Below are 27,597 nucleotides of genomic sequence, written 5' to 3'. Positions count from 1 at the left end.
ACATCTTTCCGATAGGAAGGAGACCAGAATTGCACGCAATATTCCAACAGTGGCCTAACCAATGTCCTATACAGCCACAACATGACCTCCCAATTCCTGTACTCAATACTCTGACCAATAAAGGAAAGCATACCAAACACCTTCTTCACTATCCTATCTACCTGCGACTCCACTTTCAAGGAGCTATGAACCTGCACTCCAAGGTCTCTTTGTTCAGCAACACTCCCGAGGACCTTACCATTAAGTGTATTAGTCCTGCTAAGATTTGCTTTCCCAAAAAGTTTTCTTAAGCTACCTAAAATGTAAAAGAGAGGCAAGAGTGGATATTAGACTGCTGGAAAATGAGGCTGGAGAAGTAGTAATGGGGAATGAAGAAATGGCAGAGGAACTGAATAGGTACTTTGCATCAGTTTTCACAGCGGAAGACATCATTAGTATACCAGAACTTCAAGAGAGTCATGGGGCAGTGTTGGAGAAGGTGCTAGGGAAGCTAAAAAATGTGAAGGTGGATAAATCACCTGGACCAGATGGACTAGACCCCAGAGCTCTGAAGAAAATATGGAAGGAGATTGTAAGAGGCATTGGGAATGACCTTTCAGGAATCACTGGAGTCAGGGAGGATGCCAGAGGGCTGGTAAATGGCTAATATAGCCCCCTGTTTAAGAGGGGAGGGAGGCAGATAAGGTTTTCAAGTCAATTATTAAGGATCAGACTGCAGATTGTGATAATACCGTGGCTTTAAGAGGTCATTTTGTCACAGTTTTAAATGAGAGGTGAAAAGTGGTCTGTAAGAAAGTAAACAGCTTGAGAGGCCATGGGGTTTTTTTAAAGACTTACAAACAATAGAAGCAGCCTGAATGGGTGTGGTCAAGCTCTCACAGAACCAGGATTTTAGTTCGCTTTCAGCAATTGTTGCTGAGGTCTCAGCAGGGTTGAAATCTGCAGTGAATCTCCTCCAGCTGTTATACTCTCTCTCTGAGTTTTCTTCAGATATTTTTCCTCCTGGGCTGCTGGACTTGCATGTAAGACAATTGTGTTTTCTGTATTGGCAAGGGTCTGTTTATGGGATGTTATGTTGGAACAATTACTGTTTAGTAGTAAGACAATCTGTTATTCTGTTAAGTCTTCCAATGGAGTTGTTACTCCAAGTTCCTCTTTGTTATGTTGTATCTTAACTATAGTGTTTGAATAAATTGTGTTTTGCTTACTGTCAAGTAGTTTGTCCAATCAAATTGCATCTGGAACACAGCACCTTATATTTACCTTTAGCATAAGAAAAGGTTATGGTCTAGGCTACCTTCTTAATATATTTTGAGGAGTGTTGGTCTGGTCTGGTCCAGTCCAATAGGATGGTGTCAGTGTGTCTTTGTCAAGGGGAGGTCATGCCTGTCAAGTCTATCAGACATTTTTGAGGAGCAAGTTTGTCAAAGGAGAGCCAGAGGACATAATCTATTTGGATTTCTTTGCCAAGATGCCACACAGGAAGCTGCTAAATAAAATAAGCTGATGGTTTAGGGGTGTGGTACTGGCATGGATTGAGGATCGGCCGACTGGTAGAAGGCAGCGAGTTGGGATAAATGGGTCTTTTTCAGGATGACAGTCGACTACTAGTGGAGGCAGCGTTGGGACTACAACTATTTGCGTTATGTATTAACGATCTGGATGAAGGAACTGAGGGCATTGTTACTCAGTTTGCAGATGACACAAAGATAGGTGAAGGGGCAGGTAGTGTTGGAGGGACAGAAGCTGCAGAAAGACTTGGGGAGTGGGCAAAGGAGTGACAGATGGAATACAATGTGGGAAATTGTGAGGTGAGGTTACGCACTTTGGTAGGATGAATAGAGGCATAGACTATTTTCTAAATAGGAAAAGCCTTCAGAAATCTGATGTGCCAAGGGAGTCCTCGTTCAAGACTCTCTGAAGGTTAGCATGAAGGTTCAATTGGCAGCTAGGAAAACAAATGCAATGTTAGCATTAATTTCAAGAGGGCTATAATATAAAAGCTGAAATATATAGCCCCAGCAAGTACAAGACTTTGGCCAGACTGCATTTGAAATAATATGAGCCGTTTTGAATCCTGTATCTGAGGAAAGATGTGCTGGCATTGCAGTGGGTCCAGATGAGATTTCCAAGAATAATCCCTAGGATGCAGGGCTTGTCATGTGAGAAGCAGTTGAGGACTGTGGTTCTGTACTCGATGGAGTTTAGAAAGATGAGGGGTCATTTCATCGAAACTTACAGAATACTGAAGGGCCTGAATATAGTGGATGTGAAAAGAAGTCTCCACTAGTGGGAGAGACGAGGACCTGAGGGACAGCCTCAGAGTGAAGGGACAACAGTTTAGAACTGAGATGAGGTGGAATTTCTTCAGTCAGAGAGTAGTTAATCTGTGGAGTTCATTGTTGTGAACACACTCAATGACTTGGTCTCCACAATCCTCTGCAGCAGAGATAAGGGTGGCATGGTGGCTCAGTGGTTAGCACTGCTGCCTCACAGCGCTAGGGTCCCAGGTTTTATTCCAGCCTTGGGCGACCGTCTGGTGTTTGCACATTCTCCCTGTGTCTGCATGGGTTTCCTCCGGGTGCTCCGGTTTCCTCCCACGGTCCAAAGATGTGCAGGTTAGGTGAATTGGCCATGCTAAATTGCCCATAGTGTTAGGTACGTCAGCCAGAGGGAGATGGGTCTGGGTGGGTTACTCTTCGGGGGGGTCAGTGTGGACTGGTTGGGCCTGTTTCCACACTGTAGGGAATCTAATCTAATCATAAATAGGATCTTGCTTAGTAAGGGGATCAGCAGTTACAGGGAGAAGACAGGAGAATGGGGTTGAGAAATATATCAGCCCTGATCGAATGGTGGAGCAGATTCGAGGGGCCAAATGACTTAATTCTGCTCCTCTATCTTTTGAAATCACATATAGAAAGCTGGTCACACTGGAGACCAAGACTCCGCAGGCAGAAAGAGAATGGATGACCACCAGGAAACCTAAGAGAACTAGGGAGGCAGAAGGAATCTCCTGTGGCTATTCCCAGCACAACAGATTCACAACGGTTTTGGACACTGTTGAAGGTAATGGCCTCACAGGGATGAGCAACAGCAGACCAAATTGTTGCACCACTGTTTGTTTTAATGGGAGGAATAACAAGTGTGGGAATGGAGCAGTCTAAGTGGATTCAATTGCAAGAGCAATAGGTAGGCATTTCTATGGCCACAAATGAAATTCCAGGAGGATATGTTGTCTCTGTGGTGCTCAGCTCAAGGGTGTTTCAGAGCTACTACATCCTTGAGGGGGAAGTGTGTATAGCTGGAGCTCATGGAACACAATGATATAGGTAAAAATAAAGGGACGATGTCCTAAAAGCAGATTACAGGGAGTTCGGAAGCAAGCTGAAAAATAGGTTCTCCAAAGGTAAAACTTACCAGTGCCATGTGCTAGTCATGAGTGAAAATGGCAGGATATATTGGATAGCTTAGGAGATGGTATGAGAGGTAGGCTTTCAGATTGCTGAAGCATACGGACCAATTCTGGGGAAGGTGGGACCAATATACTGTAAATTAGATGGGTTACATTTGGGCAGGATCAGAACTGATGCCCAAGGGGGAGTATTTGCTCAAGTAGTTGGGAAGGATTCAAACTAAATTGGCGGGGGTGGGGGGGAGGGAAGAATAGGAACATCTGCAAGGAGTCAAAGGAAGGAGAATCCAGGACGAGAACAAAAGATAAGAAAGGAGAATAAGAAAAGTAATAGGTGAGGAATCAAGCAAAAGAATCAAACAAGGCTGCAGTAAAAAAAAGAGTGGGAATAGGAGACGAATGTTAAAAAGCACACCTGGAATATTACATGCAGTTTTGGCCTCCTCACCTGATGACGGATGTTCTTGATGTAGAGGGAGTACAACGAGCGTTTACCAAATTCATCCTGGGATGACCGGACTGATTGAGTCAGTTAGGATTGTTTCTACTGGAATGTGGAAGAATGAGGCGGGTGGAGGGGGGGGGGGGGGGGGAGATCTCATTGAAACCTATAAAATTCAAAAGTGGTGCCACTGTTTAAGAAGGGCAGTAAAGACAAGCCAGGGAACTATAGACTGGTGAGCCTGACCTCGGTTGTGGGCAAGTTATTGGAGGGAATCCTGAGGAACAGGATGTACATGTATTTGGAAATGTGATTCAGGATAGTCAACATGGCTTTGTGCGTGGGATATCATGTCTCACAAACTTGATTGAGTTTTTTGAAGAAGTAACAAAGAAGATTGATGAGGGCAGAGCAGTAGATGTGATCTATATGGACTTCAGTAAGGCGCTTGACAAGGTTCCCCATGGGAGACTGGTTAGCAAGGACTACAGGGAGAACTAGCCATTTGGATACAGAACTGGCTCAAAGGTAGAAGACAGTTGGAGGGTGGAGGATTGTTTTTCAGACTGGAGGCCTGTGACCAGTGGAATGCCACTAGGATCGGTGCTGGGCCCTCTACTTTTTGTCATTTACATAAATGATTTGAATGCGAGCATAAGAGGTACAGTTAGTAAGTTTGCAGATGACACCAAAATTGGAGGTGTGGTGGACAGCGAAGAGGGTTACCTCAGATTACAACAGGATCTGGACCAGATGGGCCAATGTGCTGAGAAGTGGCAGATGGAGTTTAATTCAGATAAATGTGAGGTGCTGCATTTTGGGAAAGCAAATCTTAGCAGTTAAGGTCCTAAGGAGTGTTGCTGAACAAAGAAACCTTGGAGTGCAGGTTCATAGCTCGTTGAAAGTGGAGTCACAGGTAGATAGGATAGTGAAGAAGGCGTTTGGTATGCTTTCCTGTATTGGTCAGAGTATTGAGGACAGGAGTTGGGAGATCATGTGGCAGCTGTATACGACATTGGTTACGCCACTGTTGGAATATTGCGTGCAATTCTGGTCTCCTTCCTATCGGAAAGATGTTGTGAAACTTGAAAGGGTTCAGAAAAGATTTACAAGGATGTTGCCAGGGTTGGAGGATCTGAGCTACAGGGAGAGGCTGAACAGGCTGGGGCTGTTTTCCCTGGAGTGTCGGAGGCTGAGGGGTGACCTTATAGAGGTTTACAAAATAATGAGGGACATGGATAGGAAAGATAGGCAAAGTCTCCCTTGGGTCGGGGAGTCCAGAACTAGAGGGCATAGGTTTAGGGTGAGAGGGGAACGATATAAAAGAGACCTAAGGGGCAACACTTTCACGCAGAGGGTGGTATATGTATGGAATGAGCTGCCAGAGGAAGTGGTGGAGGCTGGTACAATTGCAACATTTAAGAGGCATTTGGATGGGTATATGAATAGGAAGGGTTCGGAGGGATATGGGCCGGGCACTGGCAGGTGGGACTAGATTGGGTTGGGATATCTGGTCGGCATGGACGGGTTGGACCGAGGGGTCTGTTTCTGTGCTGTATATCTCTAAATTGTTAGATGCTGTCAGGATGTTCTTAATAGTGGGGTCCAGAACCAGGGATCATCATTTAAGGATGAGGAGTAAATCTTTTTCAGACTGAGAGGAGAAATTTCAGATGAGGAGTAAATCTTTTTCAGACTGAGAGGAGAGACCTGGTGAACCTATGTAATTCACTGCCATAGAAAGGTGTTGAGGCCATAGCATTATGTTTTATCAAGGATATAGATATGACTCTTGTTGCTAAAGGATGTGGAGGGAGGGCATGATTAGGATATTGGGCCTGACAATAATCCCTGTTGATAATGAATGGTGGAGCAGCCTCGAGGGGTAGTATGGCCTTCTGCTGACCTCTGTATGTTTTTAGGTAGGTTTCTATTTTCCAATCTATGGAATCTTCCCCGAATTGACTGAAACATCAAAAAACCAAAGACAACTCATCTACTATCTCTCTAGTCATTTCCTTTCAGATCCCAGAATGCTGACCGTCTCAGCGCACAGCTCCCACAATTTCTCAATAACATTTCTCTCATGATTTTAATTTTCTTCAGCTGCTCTATCTCCTCCATTTCCTGATTTATTGCTGCTTCTGGGGTGTTCCCTCTTCTACTATGAAGACCAACATAAAAAAAACCTGTTTGATTCCTCTGCCATCCACTTATTTTCCGTTACGAATTCTTCAGACTTATTTCCTACAAGACCAGTGGGCCAAATGGTCTCTATCTGCACTGCAGGGATTCTATGACAAATGCTCCCATTAGATAAAGAGGGGAAAAAGTGTTCCCTGTTGTAGTGATTGAAACAAGGTCAGCCAAAAGGACCTCACAGAATATGAGTTCCCTGATTGGGGCTGTTAATTTGTTCCCATCACAGAGCCCTGGCTGATCAATACAAACAGGAGTGTCAGGAGTTCTATTCACTCGAGACACCGGCTCTGAGCTAACTGTTCAGTGTCACGTACTATGCATGTGTAAAAAAAAGTGATTCGGTTAGAGTTATTTCACCTGTATTGGAAGAATCGGGAAGTAAAGGACCCCAATTTAACGTGATTAACAATCCTTTCATAATCCTATATGTTTCAATCAGATCCCCTCTCAGTCTTCTAAGCTCAAGGGTATACAAGCCCAGTCGCTTCAGTCTTTCCATGTAAGGCAATCCTGCCATTCCAGGAATTGACCTCGTGAACCTACGCTGCACTCCCTCAATAGCCAGAATGTCTTTCCTCAAATTTGGAGACCAGAACTGTACACAGTACTCCAGGTGTGGTCTTACCAGGGCCTGTACAGCTGCAGAAGCACCTCTTTGCTTCTATACTCAATTCCTCTTGTTATGAAGGCCAGCATGCTATTAGCCTTCTTCACGACCTGCTGTACCTACATGCTTGCCTTCATTGACTGGTGGACAAGAACACCCAGATCTCTCTGAACAGCCCCTTTACCTAATTTGATACCATTGAGGTAGTAATCTGCCTTCCTGTTCTTGCCACCAAAGTGGATAACCAGACATTTATCCACATTAAACTGCATCTGCCATGCATCTGCCCACTCACCTAACTTGTCCAGGTCACCCTGTAATCTCCTAACATCCTCATCACATTTCACCCTACCACCCAGCTTTGTATCATCAGCAAATTTGCTAATGTTATTGCTGATACCATCTTCTATATCATTTACATATATTGTAAAAAGCTGCGGTCCCAGCACGGATCCCTGCGGTACCCCACTGGTCACTGCCTGCCATTCCGAAATGGAGCCGTTAATCACTACCCTTTGTTTCCTATTAGCCAACCAATTCTCTATCCAATCTAGTACTTTGCCCCCAATACCGTGCGCCCTAATTTTACTCACTAACCTCTTGTGTGGGACTTTATCAAAAGCTTTCTGAAAGTCCAGGTACACTACATCCACTGGATCTCCCTCGTCCATCTTCCGAGTTACATCCTCAAAAAATTCAAGAAGATTAGTCAAGCATGATTTCCCCTTCATAAATCCATGCTGACTCTGTCCTATCCTGTTACTATTATCCAGATGTGCCGTAATTTCATCCTTTATAATAGACTCCAGCATCTTTCCCACCACTGAGGTCAGACTAACTGGTCTATAATTTCCTGCTTTCTCCCGCCCACCCTTCTTAAAAAGTGGCACAACATTAGCTGCCCTCCAATCCTCAGGAACCGACCCCGATTCTATTGAACTCTGGAAAATAATCACCAGCGCATCCACGATTTCCCGAGCCACCTTCTTTAGTACCCTGGGATGCAGGCCATCAGGTCCCGGAGACTTATCAACCTTCAGACCTAACAGTCTCTCCAACACCAAATCCTGGCAAATATAAATTCCCTTAAGTTCAGGTCCTTCAGCCACTGTTACCTCAGGGAGATTGCTTGTGTCTTCCCCAGTGAACACAGATCTGAAGTACCCATTTAATTCCTCTGCCATTTCTTTGTTCCCAGTAATATATTCCCCTGTTTCTGTCTTCAAGGGCCCAATTTTTGTCCTAGCCATTTTTTTGCCTTGAACATACCTAAAAAAGCTTTTACTATCCTCCTTTATATTCTTGGCCAGTTTACCTTCGTACCTCATTTTTTCTCTGCGTATTTCCTTCTTACTAATCCTCTGTTGTTGTTTAAAAGCTTCCCAGTCCTCAGTTTTCCCACTTATCTTCGCTAAGTTATACTTTTTCTCTTTTAACTTTATATGTTTCTTTACTTCCCTCGTCAGCCACGCCGCCCATGTCTCCTCCTGGGATCTTTCTTCCTTTTAGGAATGAACTGATCCTGCAACTTCTGCATTATACACAGAAATATCCGCCATTGTTCCTCCACGGTCTTCCCTGTTAAGGTATTGCACCATTGAACTTTGGCCAGTTGCTCCCTCATAGCTCCATATTTCCCTTTATTCAACTGAAATATTGTCACTTCCGATTGTACCCACTCCCTCTCAAATTGCAGATTGAAGCTTATTGTCTTATGGTCACTACTTCCCAATGGCTCCTTCACTTCGAGGTCACTGACCAATCATGTTTCGTTACACACCAGATCCAGAATCGCCTTATCCCTGGTCGGCTCCAGCACCAGCTGCTCTAAAAATCCATCTCTGAGGCACTCCACAAAGTCTCTTTCTTGAGGCCCGATACCATCCTGATTCTCCCAGTCTACCTGCATGTTAAAATCCCCCATAACAACTGTAGTAACATCTTTGCGACAAGCCAATTTCAGCTCCTGATTCAACTTACATCCGACATCCAGACTACTGTTTGGGGGCCTGTAGATGACTCCCATGAGGGTCTTTTTACCCTTAGTGTTTCGAAGCTCTATCCACACTGACTCTACATCCCCTGACTCTAGGTCCCCCCGCGCAAGGGACTGAATATCCTCCCTTACCAACAAGGCCACCCCACCCCCTCTGCCCGTCAGTCTGTCCTTACGATAGCACGTGTAGCCTTGAATATTCATTTCCCAGGCCCTGTCCCCATGAAGCCACGTCTCAGTTATCCCCACAATATCGTATCTGCCAATTTCCAAAAGAGCCTCAAGCTCATCCACCTTGTGTCTAATGCTTCGTGCATTCATATATAGAATTTTTAATTTGTTACTGCTCTCACCCTTCCCCTCAACCCTTATTTCACTCAACTTTACAGCATGATGCCTTTTCCAGTTTTCTGCCTCCTTGATACAGTTGTCTTTCTTGACTTCTCTTGTTCTAACTACCCCTTCAATTTCCTTTTTAAGCATCCAGCTTGTCCCCTCCCCCCCGCTACTTAGTTTAAATGTAGCGGTGTTGCAGCAGAAAACCTGCCTGCCTGAATGCTGATCCCTGATCTATTAAGGTGCAAGCCGTCTCTCTTGTAGAATTTATGGTTACCATAAAATATACCCCAGTGATCCAAGAACTTGAAACCTTGCTTCCTGCACCAGTTCCCCAACCACACGTTCAAGTCCATTATCTCCCGGTTTCTGGCCACACCAGCCCGAGGAACTGGAAGCAAACTGGAGATAACCACCTTGGACGTCCTGCTTTTTAGCCTTCTTCCTAGTTCTCCGAAGTCTCGCTGTAGTATGTTCCTCTTCTTCTTCCCGACATAATTTGTGCCGACGTGTACCACCACCTCGGGCTCTTCACCCTCGTCCTTGAGGATGTCCTGCACTCTGTCCGCGATGTCTTTCACTCTAGCACCAGGAAGGCAACACACCATCCTTAAATCCCGTCTGCTGCCACAAAAACCCCGGTCAGTTCCTCTCACGATGGAGTCCCCTATTACCATGGCTCTGTGCGATGTCCGACTCTTCCGCTCTGCTTCTGGGGCAACTTTTGATTGACAAACATGGCCGCCTTGCGAACTGGCAGTGTCATCAGACTCTACTGTGTCCAAAAGCTTCAACTTGTTCCTGACAGGTACTTCTCCCGGCGTCTCTTGCACCTGTCTCCTCTCTGCCTTCCTCATCGTCTGCACTCTTCTGCTCTCTTCTGGCATGATTGGTGTAATAACATCACTGAAGGTCTTGTCCAGAAAGATCTCGTTCTCTCGGATGAGCCTAAGGTCTTCGAGTTCTTTTGTCAGTGCTGCAATATGCTCGGTCAATTGCTGAATGTGCGCACACTTTCCACACATATATGAGCCAGACACACCAGAGTCGTTGACCTGCCACATCAAACACGTAGCACACTGAACCAGCTGAGCAGTCATGTCTTCACCCTCTTCAACTGTGGCGTAATCTCTTTACTCAACCTCCTTATCAAGATTCCTGAGCTGAAGCCTCACTCTTCGATCTAAACTTCCTTAGACCCGCTTCCTATGGCAAGTCTGTGGACTCTTAATTAAGGTTAGAGGAGGATGGAGGGAGGGAGACCCTACTTTGTAGGACCTGGGGTTTAGAACACACCCACTCTAATAACAATCACTTACCTTCTCGACCAGCTTTGCGCTTCGTCTGAACTTCCGCCCAGCTTTACATTGTTTGCAATGTAAAGATTAAAATGTTGTAAGGCTATTACCAAACTCAATAACTCTTTTCCAATGATTGAATTTAAAAAAAAAAACAATTGGCCTTTCAACTCCACAATCACCCTCTTGTAACAACACAGCTCCAACACCTATTTTGCTTGCGTTGATGGCGACTTCGAAGGGTTTCAATAAATTTGACATGGCTAAAACTAGTGCAGTGGTTAACACTGCTTTTAAATTCTCAATTCCTCCTGACATTGTTCTGTCCACTGAAATTTTGAGTTTCTTTTTAATAAATCCATCAACAGTGCCACTGCATGACTGAAGTTTGGTACAAATGTCCTGCAGAATCTGATCAATCCTAAAAATCATAGCACTTCCTTCTTTCAGGGCGTTTTGGGAATTGCTTGATGGCCTTTGTCTTCATGCTCCGTGGTGTCAGCCTTCCCTATCCAATGTTCTGCCCGAAGAATGTCACTTCTGCCTTCACAAGTTCTGCTTTTGCCATGTTTGTGACCAACTTTGCCTTTAGTAGTCTTTTAAAGAGCTTTGCCAAATGCTCCAGGTCATCTTTCCACAAATGGCTAATGATCACTAAGTCATCTACGTAGATGGCACAATTAGTCAATCTTGCCACAACTCTGTTCATAAGCCTTTAAAAAATGGCTGGTGCATTTTTCGTTCGAAAGGATGTCATTTTGAATTGGTATAGCCCATTTAGAGTTACAAATGCGAAAACTTCTTTTGCTTTACAAAGGTACTTGCTACTGACCGTGAGGTAACTCCAACTTTGTGATGTAAGTGGCTTGTCCTACTTTTTCCACACAATCCCTCAGCCTTGGATTTGGGTATGAGTCGGATTTGGTCACAGCATTTACCATGCGAATAATCTACGCAGAATCATTGAATTTCATCACGTTTGTGAATGAACATGATCGGCAAATTAAACTCACTTAGACTCATCTCTATGATGTTTTCTTGGAGTATTGCTTCCACTTTCAAACTTGCGCTGCTTTGAGAGGATTAAGCCTATAAGGATGATGATTAATTGGAATAGCATTCCCTACATCAACCTTGTACAATGACATTTGTCCTCCCTATTCTATTTCTACAAGGGTCCTCATGGCCCTATAACAAGTCTTTCAATTCAGTTCTCTGCTCCTGGGACAGATAGCTCACTACCCTATCCCATTCCTTAAGGACCTCCCCATTATTCAATTTATTCTGAGGCATATCAAAATCCAAATCATCTGGAATTGATTCCTCACTGAGTGGCAGTAACTAATACCTGTTTGGTTCCCTTTCCCTGTCATAGCAATGTTTTCAGCACATTCACATGACATACCCAATTGTTTTTCCCCTCTCTGGCATCTTGACCACATAAATCACCTGACTTAACTTCTTCTCAATCTGATAGGTACCACTAAACCTTGCTTTGAAGAGATCCCCTACCACTGGTAACAGCATCAATACTTTATCACCGTGGGCAAACGTACGAATTCTGGATTTCTTATTTGCGTCTTGCTTCATTAGGAGCTGTGCCACCTTCAAACGTTGTCTAGCTAATTCACTGACTCTGTTTAATCTTTCTCTCACTCAGATACATAATCCAATAGTGAGATCTTTGACTGAGAACTATCAACTTTTCTGTAATTAATTTTTAAAGGCCCTCTTACTGTATGTCCAAATATCTATTCAAATGGAGTAAACTGAGTCAATTCATTTGGAGCATCTCTAATGGCAAATAATAAAAATGGGATTTCTTTGTCCCAATCATTTGGGTATTCCTGGCCATAAGCCCTCAGCATCACCTTTTCAATGCTCCCTGGGATGCAGGATGTAAAGTGTTTGATGCCTAAACTGTGACCTCCTTAAATATTTTGGCAGTAAAACTGGACCCTTGATATCTGACTGAATTTTCCTGGGCAATCCATAACAGGTAAAGAAAGCAAGCAACTCTTCCACAACCTTTTACATCTTAACATTCCACAGTGGAAAAGCATCCGGAAACCTGATAGACACATCCATTACGGTTAGCAAATACTGGTTCCCACTTTTTTGGTTTTAGGGAGGGGACCTACATAATCAATTATAACCTGTGTAAAAGTTCCTCATATCCGGGAAGTGGCATGAAAGGCACTGCTTTTATCACTGCCTGTGGCTTTCCTACCATCTGACAAGTACGGCAATATTCAACCACATCTTTACGTAATCCAGGCCAACAGAAACGTTTCTGTTTCTTATCCGGAGTCGTCACTCCTAGATGATCATGCACCACCTGCAATACTTGCTGTCTGTATTCTACTGGCAACACAATCTGGTGAACTCCCTCCCACTTCTCATCTGCAATAACCTGCCAAGGTCTCCATTTCCATCTTAGGGTTTTATCCTTAAGGCAGTGGCATTCTGAAATACACTGATATCTTTTCCGAGTAGGTTTTATGATGTAAATCCTTTTTTTGTCTTCAATCTTTTTATTGTATCTTCATTAATCTTTCAGAACCCCCAAAAGATCTATCTGATCCTCGACCTGTTTAGGTTTGTCCTTTACCATCTTATCAGTTAGCTAACTGGACCTCAATTCCTTCATCTTTCTCTTTTGTTTTCCCTTGTTTTAACTTATGGCTGTAGGACCTTGTCAACACACAGTCCAGAAAGATTTCAGGGTATTTTTCTTTTAACTCCTCAGTTTGGTGGTTTTCCTTTGGCCTTTCCACTACAATGGGCATCACTCCCATCTGTGAATCAGCTATATCATTTCCAAGAATAAACTGTATTTTTGGAATAGCCAAGTTTTCCATCACTCCCACTGTCACTTCCTTAGTCTTGAGGGGACTTTCTCACCTTAACTTATAGAGGGGAACACTACTTCCCCCTCCATTCATTCTGCAGATTACCACTCTCAGGTAATATTTCAGGAGTGCAAATATTTTCATCTCTTACTATTAGAGACAGACTAGGTCCTTTATCTCTCAATATTTTAACTTCTTTACCTACTCCCACTGTTCTACCTGAGCAAATCTTACCTACCCAGGTGAAGTCTTTGAAAAGATCTTACTATTGCTGCGAAGTTGGTATGTAAAATTATAAAATGGGGGAAGAGTTTCTTGAAACAGCATACCAGCTGCTTGACTGCTTTTGGGATTTCGTTCACTACTTCAAGTGATCCCACTGGTTTGGCCTCTTTTACCACATCCTTTTTCCCAGTGCCTTTCTCAAACCACTTTGTGTCCCACCTTCTTGCAGTGAAAACACCGAGGCCTATCACCCTCTTGGGTTTCTTTTTTCACATGGGGTAAACTGTTCCCAGTGTGATCTACTTTTCACTTCTCATTGAAGGACCTCCCTTCTTCCCAATTTCTATCCCTCGCGGAATGAAATTGCTGTCGGGAAGCTAAATTTCAATCTATCCACTAATGCGTATTCATCTTTGCTGCTTTTCTCACTGTTTGAACTTCCTGGTCCTCAATGAGCTCTTATCATTTCTGGAACAGAGTTTTTAAACTCCTCCAGCAGAGTATTCTCTTAGATTCTCATATGTCTTGGCTGTCTTTAATGCTGTCATCCATCTGTCGAAGTTACTATGTTTAATTCTTTTAAACTCAATGTAAGTCTGGCCTGCTTCCATTCTCACATTTCTGAACCATTGCCTACATGCTTCAATTACCAATTTGTAGGCACTCAAAATTGCCTTTTTCACTTCTTCTTATTCTGCTGATACTACCTCTGACAGCACTGCAAACACCTCACTAGCCCTGCCTGTTCGGAACTAACATTACCCACACAGTATGGAAGCACCAAATAAATATTTTTCGACAGTGTTCACTATAGGAAATGAAAATGTTAGCGAGGAAGGTACAGAGATACTTGTATCTAGACTAGAAGAGATTGAGGTTCACAAGGAAGGGGTATTAGAAATACTGCAGAGTGTGAAAATAGACAAGTCCCCTGGGCTGGATGGGATCTAGGAGAAAGTGAGGACTGCAGATGCTGGAGATCAGAGCTTAAAAATGTGTTGCTGGAAAAGCGCAGCAGGTCAGGCAGCATCCAAGGAGAAGGAGAATCGACGTTTTGGGTATAAGCCCTTCTTCAGGAATGAGGAGGGTGTGCCAAGCAGGCTAAGATAAAAGGTAGGGAGGAGGGACTTGGGGGCAGGGCGTTGGGAATGCGATAGGTGGAAGGAGGTTAAGGTGAGGGTGATAGGCCAGAGGGTGGGGGCGGAGAGGTCGGGAAGAAGATTGCAGGTCAAGAAAGCGGTGCTGAGTCTGAGGGCTGGGACTGAGAAAAGGTGGGGGAAGGGGAAATGAGGAAGCTGGAGAAATCTGCATTCATCCCCTGTGGCTGGAGGGTTCCTGGGCGGAAGATGAGTCACTCTTCCTCCAGGCGTCTTGTTGCCATGGTCTGACGATGGAGGAGGCCAAGGACCTGCATGTCCTTGACGGGGTGGGAGGGGGAGTTAAAGTGTTCAGCCACGGGGCGGTTGGGTTGGTTGGTGCGGGTGTCCCAGAGTGTTGTCCTGGTTGGGTCCAAATTTTGTTGGTCCGAACGTAGTGTTGTCCTGGTTGGGTCCAAATTTTGTTGGTCTGAACGTAGGACACCCACACCAACCAACCCAACCGCCCCGTGGCAGAACACTTTAACTCCCCCTCCCACTCTGCCAAGGACATGCAGGTCCTTGGCCTCCTCCATCGCCAGACCATGGCAACACGATGCCCGGAGGAAGAGCGCCTCATCTTCCGTTTAGGAACTCTCCAGCCACAGGGGATGAATGCAGATTTCTCCAGCTTCCTCATTTCCCCTTCCCCCACCTTTTCTCAGTCCCAGTCCTCGGACTCAGCACCGCCTTCTTGACCTGCAATCTTCTTCCCGACCTCTCCACCTCCAACCCCTCTCCGGCCTATCACCCTCACCTTAACCTCCTTCCACCTATCGCATTCCCAATGCCCCTCCCCCAAGTCCCTCCTCCCTACCTTTTATCTTAGCCTGCTTGGCACACCCTCCTCATTCCTGAAGAAGGGCTTATGCTCGAAACGTCGATTCTCCTTCTTCTTGGATGCTGCCTGACCTGCTGCGCTTTTCCAGCAACACATTTTTAAGCCCGGATGGGATCTATCCTAGGATCCTCTGGGAAGCAAGGGAAGAGATTGCCGAGCCTTTGGCATTGATCTTCAAATCATCATTGTCTACAGGAATAGTGCCTGAGGACTGGAGGATAGCAAATGTGGTTCCCTTGTTCAAAAAGGGCAGGAAAGACAATCCTGGTAATTACAGACCAGTGAGCCTTACTTCAGTTGTTGGTAAAGTGTTGGAAAAGGTTATAAGAGATAGGATTTATAACCATCTCGAAAAGAATAATCTGATCAGGGACAGTCAGTAGGGTCTTGTGAAGGGTAAGTCGTGCCCAACGAATCTTATTGAGTTTTTTGACAAAGTGACAAACAGGTGGATGAGAGTAAACCATTGATGTAGTGTATATGGATTTCAGCAAGGCGTTCGATAAGGTTCCCCACAGTAGGCTATTATACAAGATGCAGAGGATTGGGATTGTGGGAGACATAGTAGTTTGGATCAGTAATTGGCTTGCTGAAAGAAAACAGAGGGTTGTAGTTGATGGAACATGTTCATCTTGGTGTCCAGTTACTAGTGGCGTACCGCAAGGGTCAGTGTTGGGTCCACTGCTGTTCGTCATTTTTATAAATGACCTGGATGAGGGCTTAGAAGGGTGGGTTAGTAAATTTACGGACGACACTAAGGTCGGTGGAGTTGTGGATAGTGACGAAGGATGTAGTAGGTTGCAGAGAGACATAGATAGGTTGCAGAGCTGGGCTGCGAGGTGGCAAATGGAGTTTAATGTGGACAAGTGTGAGGTGATGCATTTTGGATGGAGTAATCGGAATGCAAAGTACAGGGCTAATGGTAAGATTCTTGGGAGTGCAAATGAGCAGAGAGATCTCTGTGTCCATGTGCACAGAACCCTGAAAGTTGCCACGCAGATTGACGGGGTTGTTACGAAGGCATACGGTGTTCTGGCCTTTATTAATAGAGGGATTGAGTTCCTGAACTCGGAGGTTATGCTGCAGCTGTCCAAAGCTCTGGTACGGCCACACTTGGAGTATTGTGTACAGTTCTGGTCACCGCATCATAAGAAGGATGTGGAAGCTTTGGAAAGGGTGCAGAGGAGATTTACTAGGATGTTGCCTGGTATGGAAGGAATGTCTTACGAGGAAAGGCTGAGGGCCTTGAGGCTGTTCTCGTTTAGAGAGAAGGTTGAGAGGTGACTTAATAGAGACATACAAGATAATCAGAGGGTTAGACAGGGTGAACAGGGAGAGCCTTTTTCCAAGTATGGGGACGGCAAACACAAGGGAACACAATTTTAAAGTGAGGGGAGATAGGTATAAGACAGATGTCAGAGGTAGTTTCTTTACTCAGAGTAGTAAGGGTATGGAATGCTTTGCCTGCAACGGTAGTAGATTCGTCAAGTTTAAGTGCATTTAAGTCGTCATTGGACAGGCATATGGACGTACATGAAATAGTGTAGGTGGGATGGGCTTCAGATTAGTATGACAGGGCGGCACGACATCGAGGGCCAAAGGGCCTGTACTGTGCTGTAATTTTCTATGTTCTGTGGCCAGTTCATTCTGTTTAGCCAGTTCTCAAAGGAAATGAAAAAGGTTTCAACATATTTTTTCATCAAACTTTGATAATGTCTCAGACATATTGTATGTATGGCTGTTAGCTACAATGAACTTGAGGAGGTGTCTTGAACCACTGCAGTCTATCTGCTGTGAGTTGACTCTCAATGCCATGAGGGAGGGAATTCCAGGATTTTGACCCAGCAACAGTGGAAGAATTATGTATTTCCAAGGCAAGATGGTGAGTGTATTAGAGGGGGACTTGAAGGTGATGATGTTCCCATATATCTGCTGCCCTTATCCTTTTTAGATGGAAGTGGTTATAGGTTTGGAAGGTGCTGTCTGGGGATCTTTGGTCAATTTGTGCAGTGCATCTTCTAGACAGTGCACACTGCTGCTACTGAGTGTCGGTGGGAGAGGGAGTGGATGCTTGTGGATGGAGAGCACATCAAGCGGGCTGTTTTGTCTTAGATGGTGTCAAGCCATTTGAGTGTTGTTGGAGTTGCATCCATCCAGGCAGTGGAGAGAATTCCATCATACTCCTAACTTGTGTTGAAAAGTGGGCACTGGAAAAGCACTGCAGGTCAGGCAGTATCTGAGCAACAGGAGAATCGACATTTCGGGTTTAAGCCCTTCAGGGCTTATGCCTTAAACGTTGATTCTCCTGCTCCTCAGATGCAGTCTGACCTGTTGTGCTTTTAAGCGCCACATTTTATTTGACTCTGATCTCCAGCATCTGCAGTCCTCACTTTCTCCTCCACATTTCTAACTTGCACCTTGTAGTCGGTGAACAAGCTTTGGTGAGTCAGGAGTATGTTACTCGCCACTGTATTTTGAGTCTATGACCTGTTCTTGTAGCCATCGTGTTTATGGGGTGGGTCCCATTGAGTTTTTAGTCTGTGGTAACCTAAGCATGTTGATAGTGGGAGATGCAGTGATGAAAGCTCCACTCAATGTCAAGAGCAATGGTTATATCATCGCTTACTCGAGATGGTCATTGCCTGACGTATGTCTGGCACGAATGTTACTTTCCTCTTGTCAACCTCAGCCTGCATATTGTCCAGATCTTGTTGCATTTGAACATGAACTGCTTTGGTATCTGAAGAGTCTCGAATAATGGTGAACATTGTGCAATCATTTGCGAACACCCCCCCTCTGACCTTATGATGGAGGGAAGGTGATTGATGAGGCAGCTGAAGATGTTTGGACCTAGGACACTACCATGAGGAGCTCCTGCAGAGATGTTCTGGAGCTAAGATGACTGACCGCCAATAACAACCATCTTCTTATGTGCGAGGTATGACTCCAATTAGCCCCGATACCCATTGACTCCAGGTTTACTAGGGCTCCTTGATACCACACGGAATCAAATGCAGCCTTGATGTCAGGGACTCACTCGCCTCACCTCTATTTTGTCCATGAAGTCTGTAGTGAGGTCAGAAGCTGAGTGGTCTGGTGGAACCCAAACTGGGTGCACTGTTGATGAAACCTTCCATCACTTTCGTGTTGACTTGAGTGTAGTATTATAGGGTGGTAATTGGCTAGATTGGATTTGTCCTGCTTTTTGTGTACAGGACGTTCATAAGCAATATTCCACATTGACTGGCAGATGCCAGGATTGTAACTGTACTGGAAGAGCTTGGCAAGGGGAGACAGAAGTTGTGGAGTTCAAGTCTTCAGCACCGACCGCCAACTGTTTCTTGATATCACGTGAAATGAGTCAAATTGGCTGAAGACTGGTATGTCTCATGCTGGAGACCACTGAAAGAGGCTGCAAGATCTTTTGCACTCATGTGTTTGGCTCTTCCATTATTCAGCGTCTCTATATCTGAATTATATTTGCATCCTCGACAACGTTCAGCGATTCTCTTTTGTATCAACATCCTCCTATAGTGTGGTGACAGGAAACTGCACACAATACTTCGGCAGTAGCCTATCTAATGTTATATACAACTGCTTCATGATCTCCTTGCTCTCGCCTTCAATGTCTTGACTAATGAAGGCAGTAAGGGTCTATTATGTATTCATAGTCTGGCATGTATGAATAAAATTTTGGATAATGCTTATACAATTATAATAAATCCAGAGAAAATTGTACAGGATAGTAACAAGAAATCTAAAACTGTAAGATGTATGTAAACTTGTGTACTGACATTGGGTAATCAAAATGTGCTCTGAATAAAGCACGTGGAGTCTTGTCTGGGCTGGTACCTGTGTGTAAGGGCAGAAGTGCTGCCTGGGTGGACTACAAGACTGTTGCTCAAAGACAACAGAAACTCAAATGGGGGAGCCTTACACCCACCAAATACTGTGGTTCAAAGCAACTCTGAGAGGGGGTTGGAGTTGCCCAAGCCTGTTTCTTCTGAAAACAAAGGTCCGAGTAATTTTGACTGGGGCTATTTTCCCTGGAACGTTGGAGGCTGAGGGGTGACCTTTTAGAGGTTTATAAATCATGAGCAGAGGCAGGCAAGATCTTTTCCCCAGGGTAGGAATGTCCAAAACTAGAGAGCATATGTTTTAAGTTGAGAGGGGAAAGATTTAAAAGGAACCGAACGGGCAACTTTTTCACTGAGGATGGTGTAATATGGTAAAAACAATGACTGCAGATGCAGGAAACCAGATTTTGGATTAGGGGTGCTGGAAGAGCACAGCAGTTCAGGCAGCATCCGAGGAGCAGCAAAATCAACGTTTCGGGCAAAAGAAGGCCAAAAAAAGTATGGCATGAGCTGCTAGAGGAAGTAGTGGAGGCTGATATGACACAACATTTAAAAGGCATCTGAATGAGTAGATGAATAGGAAGTGTTTAGAGAGATATGGACCAAATACTGGCAAATTGGAATAGATTTATTGAGGATAAATATACCATCGAGCCCATTGAGTCTGCACCAACCCTCCAAGGACCATCCTTCATAGTCCCCACAACCCCGCATTTACCATTGGCTCAGGCACCTACTGTGCTTTTCCAGCACCACTCTAATCTAGACTCAGGCACCTAACCTGCCGATCCTGGGGCTACTTTAGCATGACCGATCAACCTAATCTGCACGTCTTTGGGCTATGGGAGGAAACCTACGCAGACATAGGGAGTCACCCCCGGCTGGAATCGAACCCGGGTCCCTGGCAGCAGGACCAACGACTTTGCCACCGTGCAGCTCCATTCACACGTCACAATGACCCCTGGTTTTCCCCTCGTCGGTCTCGCGCCGCAGACAGTCCCCAATCACTGGCCACGGGAGCCGAGTGCGCACGTGCAGGAGCGGGCTGAGCTCTGAGCATGCTCCGTATCATTCCTGGGGCCAGTCTGAGGAGGAGCGGACGGTTGGGGCGGCGGGGAGGGGGACGTGAGACCGGGTAGGAATGGAATGGAAGCCGCCGCAATGGGGCCTGGCGACTTTATCAACGCCCGAAGCCACGAATAAGAGCCCCTCGGCCCCGTGTTTACACCAAGGGTGGTGACAGGCCCCCGGGGGAGGGGGAGGGGTGTACACTAACAGCCATCTTGCAGAAGGCGGTGATCCTTCACTGGGAGTACTCGGGTTATCCAGGCAACCCTGGCCGGCAGCCATCTTGGTAAGGGAATCCCATGGATAGCACAAGAGAAGTGGGGTTTGCAGCTTTAGGGCGACAATGTAAGAAATCAGCCAGAGTTGTCTGCTCTGAATTTCTTTCCTGTGCATATAGTCACGAATTTTTTTCAACTGTCCCTTTACAGGGTGTCAAGGGGAGGAAACACAGCAAAACCAATTTGAAAGACGACAGGGTCACTGGATTCAAAAAGACCTGATTAAGATCCGCCTTTGAATTTGGAAGGAGAAATGCTGTCTGTGGGAAAAGATTTCACACACCGGTGTGACTAGGAAAGCATGGAGACTCTCTCAATCCCTTGAGTGAGAGTCGTCCAACGAACTGACTGTGGAAAGAGCTTAATTAATTATACAGCCCGAAGACCATCACATCATCCACTGTGTTTAGAAACGTGTTGCATACCTGAACAAGTTTTGAACTTACCATTAAACCCGGAAAGATACAAGGACGCCAACAACATGGAGAAACCTTGGAAATGTGAAAGCTGTGGGAAGAGATTCAGATACCCATCCAGGTTGGAATATCATCGACGCAGTCACATTGGGGTTGGCACTGGACAGAAACCATGGAAATGTGAGGACTGTGGCAAAGGATTTGATTATCCATGCCTGCTGGAAACCCATCGACGCAGTCACACTGGAGACAGGCCATTCATCTGCTCTATGTGTGGAAAGGGGTTTGCCAAGTCAGCCAGCCTCATGTTACATCAGCGAATTCACACTGAGGAGAGACCATTCAAGTGCAGTTATTGTGGGAAAAGGTTCAGACAGTCATCCACCCTCACTGCACACCAGCGAATTCACACTGGGGAGAAGCCGTTTACCTGCTCAGTATGTGGGAAGAGGTTTGCTCAGTCATCCAGCCTCCAGTCACATCAGCAAATTCACACTGGGAAGAGGCTATTCAATGGCACTTCCCACAGAAAGAGGTTGAAGCCTTCAGCTGACCTGATTTCACATCAGCATGAAGATCCTGCACAAAGGCCATTCACCTGTTCCATGTGTGGGAAGGGATTTACTCAGTCAGCCAGCCTCATGTTACATCAGAGAATTCACACTGAGGAGATGCCATTCAGTTGCAGTCACTGTGGGAAGAGGTTCAGGTCTTCATCCAACCTCAATGCACACCAGAGAGTTCACACTGGGGAGAAGCCATTCATCTGCTCTGAGTGTGGGATGGGATTCACACAGTCAGCAAACCTGGCTGTACACCAGCGAATTCACACTGAGGAGAAGCCATTCAATTGCACTCACTGTGGAAGGAATTTCAGGCAATCATCTACCCTCACCGCACACTTGCGCACTCACACTGGAGAGAGACCATTCACCTGTTCAGAATGTGGGAAGGGATTCACCCAGTCAGCCAGTCTCATGTTACATCAGCGAATTCATAATGGAGAGATGCTGTTTAGCTGCTCTTACTGTGGAAAGGGTTTCAGGCAGTCTTCTGACCTCACTGCACACCAGAGAGTTCACACTGGAGAGAAGCCATTCATCTGCCCTGATTGTGGGAAAGGATTCACTCATTCATCTGGCCTTTGGTCACATAAGCGAGTTCACACTGGGGAGAAGCAATTCAACTGCATTGCCTGTGGAAAGAGGTTCAGGTCTGCTTCTGACCTCAATGTACACAAGCGAGTTCACACCGGGGAGAGGCCATTCATCTGCTCCACTTGTGGGAAGGGATTCACACGGTCATCCAATCTGTTGACACATCAGCGAATTCATAAGCGTCAGAAGAGTTTGACTTCTGTTGTTAATCACATTCAGGTTTGATCATATGACAATATTTGATGGGTTTCTGTTGAATGTAACAACTTTGATAACTGGCTTTAGTTGAATATTTTAGATCTGCTCCTGATTTTGGGGGTTGCAATGTTCCTTAAAAAACATCATCTGTGATCTATTCACTTAATTTAAGAGCTCCTGATAGAAATTTGATTATAATAAATTTGAGCTTTTACTTCAATCCAAAATTTATCTTTGGTGCAAATCTAAAAGTCTGAAAGGTTTCATTGAAGAGCATCTCCAATTAAAAAGCGCTGATACATTTTTTGCTGATAGTTCTTACAAGCTTACACATCCTTCACATTTTGAAATTAAATGATCAGAAGCAAAAAAAAACTTTACTATGTTTTCCAAGTGTGGCAATAAATGCTTTGTCACTCAACATTGAATTTAATAAAGTTTGGGAGGTGCAAACTTCAAACCTTTATGACCCAGCAGCAGCTACACTTGGTCAAGACAGAACCCTTGTAAAAAACTGGTCTGAAACCAGCTGAGCAGAGATGGCATCTGTCATTAAAGCAAAAAGCAAAACCCGCCTGATATACAATGTAAACCCAAAATCTACAACATGGAATCATTTGAAAGTAGCTGAGACTTTCATATAAAAAGAAAGGGAGGTACTGTGTAAAGAAACACTGGATCAATTACCTTTTGTCAAGGAATCCAAATTGCCTGTGACAGTAGAAATCTATGTCCTACATTTGTTGGGATCAAGAGAATACTTGGTCCAACCAGCATTAAAGTTAGCCCCTTGAGATCAGGAGATGGTAAAATTCTCACTGATGAAAGTAAGTAGATGCCCCACTGCATTAAGCACTCCTTTGAACTGTACTCCTGTGACACAGATAAAGTCCTGTCTCTAATTCACACACGCCTGCAGCTCCTTATTGTGGTTGACTTGGATGCAGAGCCTTCATCACCCGACCTGGAAAAAGCCGTGGATTGCCAAGCAAGCAGAAAGGCCGTCGGTGAGGATGGAATCACAGCCAGACTGTTCAAACACAGAAAGTCACAAGTACGGCTGCATCTAAGTCCCTCCTCCTCCAGTTGGGATATAGGATCTGTTCCATACGACATGCATGATGCAAAAATCGCCACAAGCTATGAAAACAGAGACAGAGGAGATTGCAACAATGACCGAGGCATGTCATTCCTAAGTGTCACAGACAAGATCTTCCCAAGGGTCATATTTAAATGATTCCAGTTATTTACAGAGCTAGTGCATCCAGAAGGATTATGTGCTTCCTGTGCTGACAGATCAACAGTGGACAGGATCTTCTCCATACACCAGCTACAAAGGAAGTTTATAATCGGAATAAAACAAAGAACTAATGATCATGCAATCCCTACAGTGTGGAAACAGGCCACTTGGCCCAACAAGTCCACATCAATCCTCCGAAGAGTAACCCACCCAGACCCATTCCCCTATCCGATTGCTCTGTATTTCCCCTGGCTAATGGACCTAAATGACCTCAACACCAGGGATATATTTCCCTCCCCACTCCTATCTGCATTCCGTAAAGACCATTCCCTCCGCGACTCCCTTGTTAGGTCCACTACCCCCACCAGCCCACACTCCTCCCCCAATCTCTGTCCAAGGCTCTAAAGGAGCCTTCCGCATCCATCAGAGATGTGGTTTCCTTTACATTGGGGAGACAGGACACCTACTTGCAAAAAGCTTCAGAGAACATTTCCTGGCCACACGCACAAAACAACCTCATCCCCCTGTGGCTGAACACTTTAACTTCCCCTCCCCCTCCGTCAAGGACATGCAGGTCCTAGGTTTCCTCCACCACCAAACACTTAACCACCCGATGTCTGGAGGAAGAATGTCTCATCTTCCACCTTGGGACCTTCCAATCATACAGGATGAATGTGAGTTTCACCCATTTTCTTATTTCCCCCCCCACTGCCCTCTTAACCTGTCCAGCCTGTCCATCTTCCTTCCCACCTATCTGCTCCTCCCTCCTTTCCGACCTATCACCTTCACCTCCAGCTTCATTTACCTATCGTGTTCTCTCCCGTACCCCACACACACACACTCTCACACACCCTTGGGCCACTGATGAAGAGCTTATGCTTGAAATGTTGATTCTCCTGTCCTTGGATGCTGCCTGACCGGCTGTGCTTTTCCAGCACCATGCTCTTCGACTTTGATTTCCAGCATCTGCCGTCGTCACTTTCTCCTAATGGACCTAATCTACGCATCCCTGAACACTACGGGCAATTTAGCATGTCCAGTTCACCTAACCTGCACATCTTGGACTGTGGGAGGAAATAGGGAGAATGTGCAAACTCTACACAGACAGTTATCTAAGGCTGGAATCAAACCCAGGTCCTTGGCACTGTGAGGCAGCAGTGCTAACCACTGAGCCACCATGTTGGACATCTAAACACACACACAACTAGAAACTGCTAGAGAAGTTCATCAGGTTTGGCAGTATTTGTGTAAAGAAAGCAGAGTTAATATTTGAGGTCTGCAGTTTTGAAGAAGGGTCACTGGACTTAAAACATTTGTTTTCTGTCCACAGATACTGCCGGACCTGTGGTGTTTCTCCAACAATTTCGATTTTTGTGAGTTTATAATTGATGTTTAGTTTAAAATGCGACCAGCTTCTGTGCTGAGAACAATGAAATGTTATAACATTTTATCTGTTATAGCATTGTCTATGTGTACTTTCTAATTCATTACTGAGTGAAAATAAGAATCTGTATATGATTTACAAAATACATGTAGAATTGGAAAAGGTAGGAAAATGTTTGATTCCAAAAAGGTAAGCTTCAGTTTTGAGGTTCTAGTCTGGATCTCTCAAACTTATAAACCCCAACCTTTTTTAAAATTCTTAGTCTAAGAAGCTTTGTATCCCTGTGAAAGGCGAACCTTTTTACTTTTTCTGCAATTACATGACAATCATTTGGAAAGGCTCTTGAAGACAGGCAAGAAATATCAAAGCTGAGAAAGCACCCAAAGGAATTGGAAAAAAATGTATTAATGTAGGACTTGTGTAAAGTTGTTGAATGTTTATTTCAACATTTGCAATCATGCAGAGAAGTTAACTCATACCACTGACAATGTGGTGACAACTTGATTGGGAGACTTTGCCTTTTAAAGATTTGGTTTCATCCCATTTGTTGCTTTTCAAAACAAAATGCTTGAGAATGGGAGATTTCGGAGTTGATGTCAGAACTGATTGCCAGTACTTCAGCCTCCGATCTACAGACACCATATAAGGTGAATACTAAATAGTAATTTGCATTTTTTGAGGGAGTGACAAAGACATTTGATTGAGACAGGGAGCTAGACGACATCTATGTGGAATTCGGCAAGGCTTTCGACAATGTTCCGCATGGTAGACTGGTTAGCAAGGTTAGATCACCTGGAATCCAAAAGGAGCTAGCCAAATGAATACAAAATTGGCTTGAAGACAGGAGACAGAAGATGGTGGTGGAGGGTTTATTTTAAACACTGGAGGCCTGTGACCAGCGGTATGCAGCAAAGATTGGTACTGGGTTCACTGCTTTTCATTATGTATATAAATTATTTGAATGTGAATACAGGAGATATGGTTAGTAAGTTTGCAGATGACACCAAAATTGGTGGTGTAGTGGACAGTGCAGATGGTACAAGGAGACCTTAATCAGATGAGCTGATGGGCTGAGAAGAGGCAGATTGAGTTTAATTTAGATAAGTGTGAGGTGTTGTATTTTGCTAGGGCAAATCAAGGCAGGACTTATACAGTTAATGGTAGGGCCCTGGGGAGTATTGCTGAACAAAAGGACCGAGGAGTGCAGGTGCATAGTTCCTTGAAAGTGGAGTTGCAGGTAGTGAAGAAGGCGTTTGATACAGATTCCTTTATTGGTCAGTGCATTGAGTATGGGCGTTGGAATATCATGTTGGGGGCAATGTACAAGACATTGGTCAGGCCACTTTTAGAAAACTGGGTTTAATTCTCGTCTCCCTGCTACATGAAAGACATTAAATTTGATAAGGTTCAGAAAAGATTTACCAAGATGTTGCTGGGATTAGACAGAGGGAGCTATAGGGAGAGACTGAATAGGCGAGGGCATTTGTTCCTGGAGCGTTGGAGGCTGAGGAGTGGCCTTATAGAGGTTTATTAAATCATGAGGAGGCATGTATAGCCAAGATCTTTTTCCCGGGGTAGAAGAGTCCAAAACCAGGGGGCATAGTTTTAAGCTGAGCGAGGAAAGATTTAAAAGGGACCTTTAAAGGGGCAACTTTTTCCCGCAGAGGTTGGTGAGTCTATGGAACGAGCTGCCAGAGGAAATGGTGGACATGGGTACAATTACAACATTCAAAAGGGTGGTAAATGAATAGGAAGGATTTAGAAGGTTATGAGTGCTGGAAAATGGGAATGGATCAGATTAGGATATCCAGTCGGCTTGGACGAGTTGGATTGAAGGGTCTGTTTCAATGCTGTACAGCTCTGTGACTGACAGTAAAGTTCCTTCAGGGCTTCTGACAGAGAATTGTAATTATTGGAATTGTGGCCGGATGAGCCAAAATGATGGATTTACAAAGATTTGAAGAAAACTGAGGCATGCTGGGAAACGGAGTCAACCCTTGACCAAAGTGACTGTGCTAATAAACATGCTGCAGAATCAAGACAGGCTGCAGCTACAAACAGACAGTTTGCAATTGACCTGGTAGCTGCAGACCACACAGTACACATCCAAATTTAGGTTTGAATAGAGTCAACCGGAGCACCGTGCTCAGGGTGATTGGAAACATCGGGGTAGGCACCTGACACAGGGGCCCCTCATATGCTTATTTGGAGGGGGCTTCGTGCTCCAAGCACCCCCAGGAATGGATGCCTAAGGACCATCCTGCCATCGAGATGCCAACGCCTGTTTGGGTTCGATCGATCAGAGTGATCAAGCCTGATCGATCTATTGGTGAACAGTAAAAGCAGTAACCCGAGACCAACCACCGCGAAGAAAAGACACCCCTGGGACCACCGAGGGAAGACCAGACAATCAGCAGCAAGTGCATCAAGGACAAGATCTATTGTGGTGGTATGTGATCATCCAGAATTAAGGTAAAACACAAGATAGATTTGTGGTGTAAATCATTAGTTTATAGAGTATTCTGTTGTTATAGTATTAATTGTTCAAATAAATTAATATTGTTTATTATTATTAAGAGTCGACTCGCAGTTCTTTTGCTGGATATTAGGAGTTAAAACACACCGTGTGGCAGGCACAACACAGTGCTCCTC

The 27,597-nt window shown here is 44.8% G+C and overlaps 1 protein-coding gene across 2 annotated transcripts; it reads left to right on the top strand.

Annotated features, from left to right (window-relative positions):
• The first annotated feature begins 20,062 nt into the window (after positions 1-20,062).
• Positions 20,063-27,517, top strand: LOC140457205 (uncharacterized). Of its 2 annotated transcripts, none has more exons than XM_072551280.1 (2): positions 20,063-20,558; positions 20,701-27,517. In XM_072551280.1, the coding sequence occupies exon 2, from the start codon at positions 21,032-21,034 to the stop codon at positions 22,346-22,348; it is 1,317 nt and encodes a 438-aa protein (XP_072407381.1). In that variant the 5' UTR covers positions 20,063-20,558; positions 20,701-21,031; the 3' UTR covers positions 22,349-27,517. The 2 variants fall into 2 exon arrangements, with proteins under 2 accessions (XP_072407381.1, XP_072407382.1); XM_072551281.1 differs by having other exon boundaries at positions 20,063-20,617.
• Positions 27,518-27,597: the final 80 nt, after the last annotated feature.

The sequence above is a fragment of the Chiloscyllium punctatum genome, chromosome 31 (genome assembly GCF_047496795.1).
Source record: "Chiloscyllium punctatum isolate Juve2018m chromosome 31, sChiPun1.3, whole genome shotgun sequence".
NCBI lineage: Eukaryota > Metazoa > Chordata > Chondrichthyes > Orectolobiformes > Hemiscylliidae > Chiloscyllium > Chiloscyllium punctatum.
The sequence above is the reverse complement of the archived record's forward strand: the minus strand, read 5'-3'. Positions and strand labels throughout refer to the sequence as shown.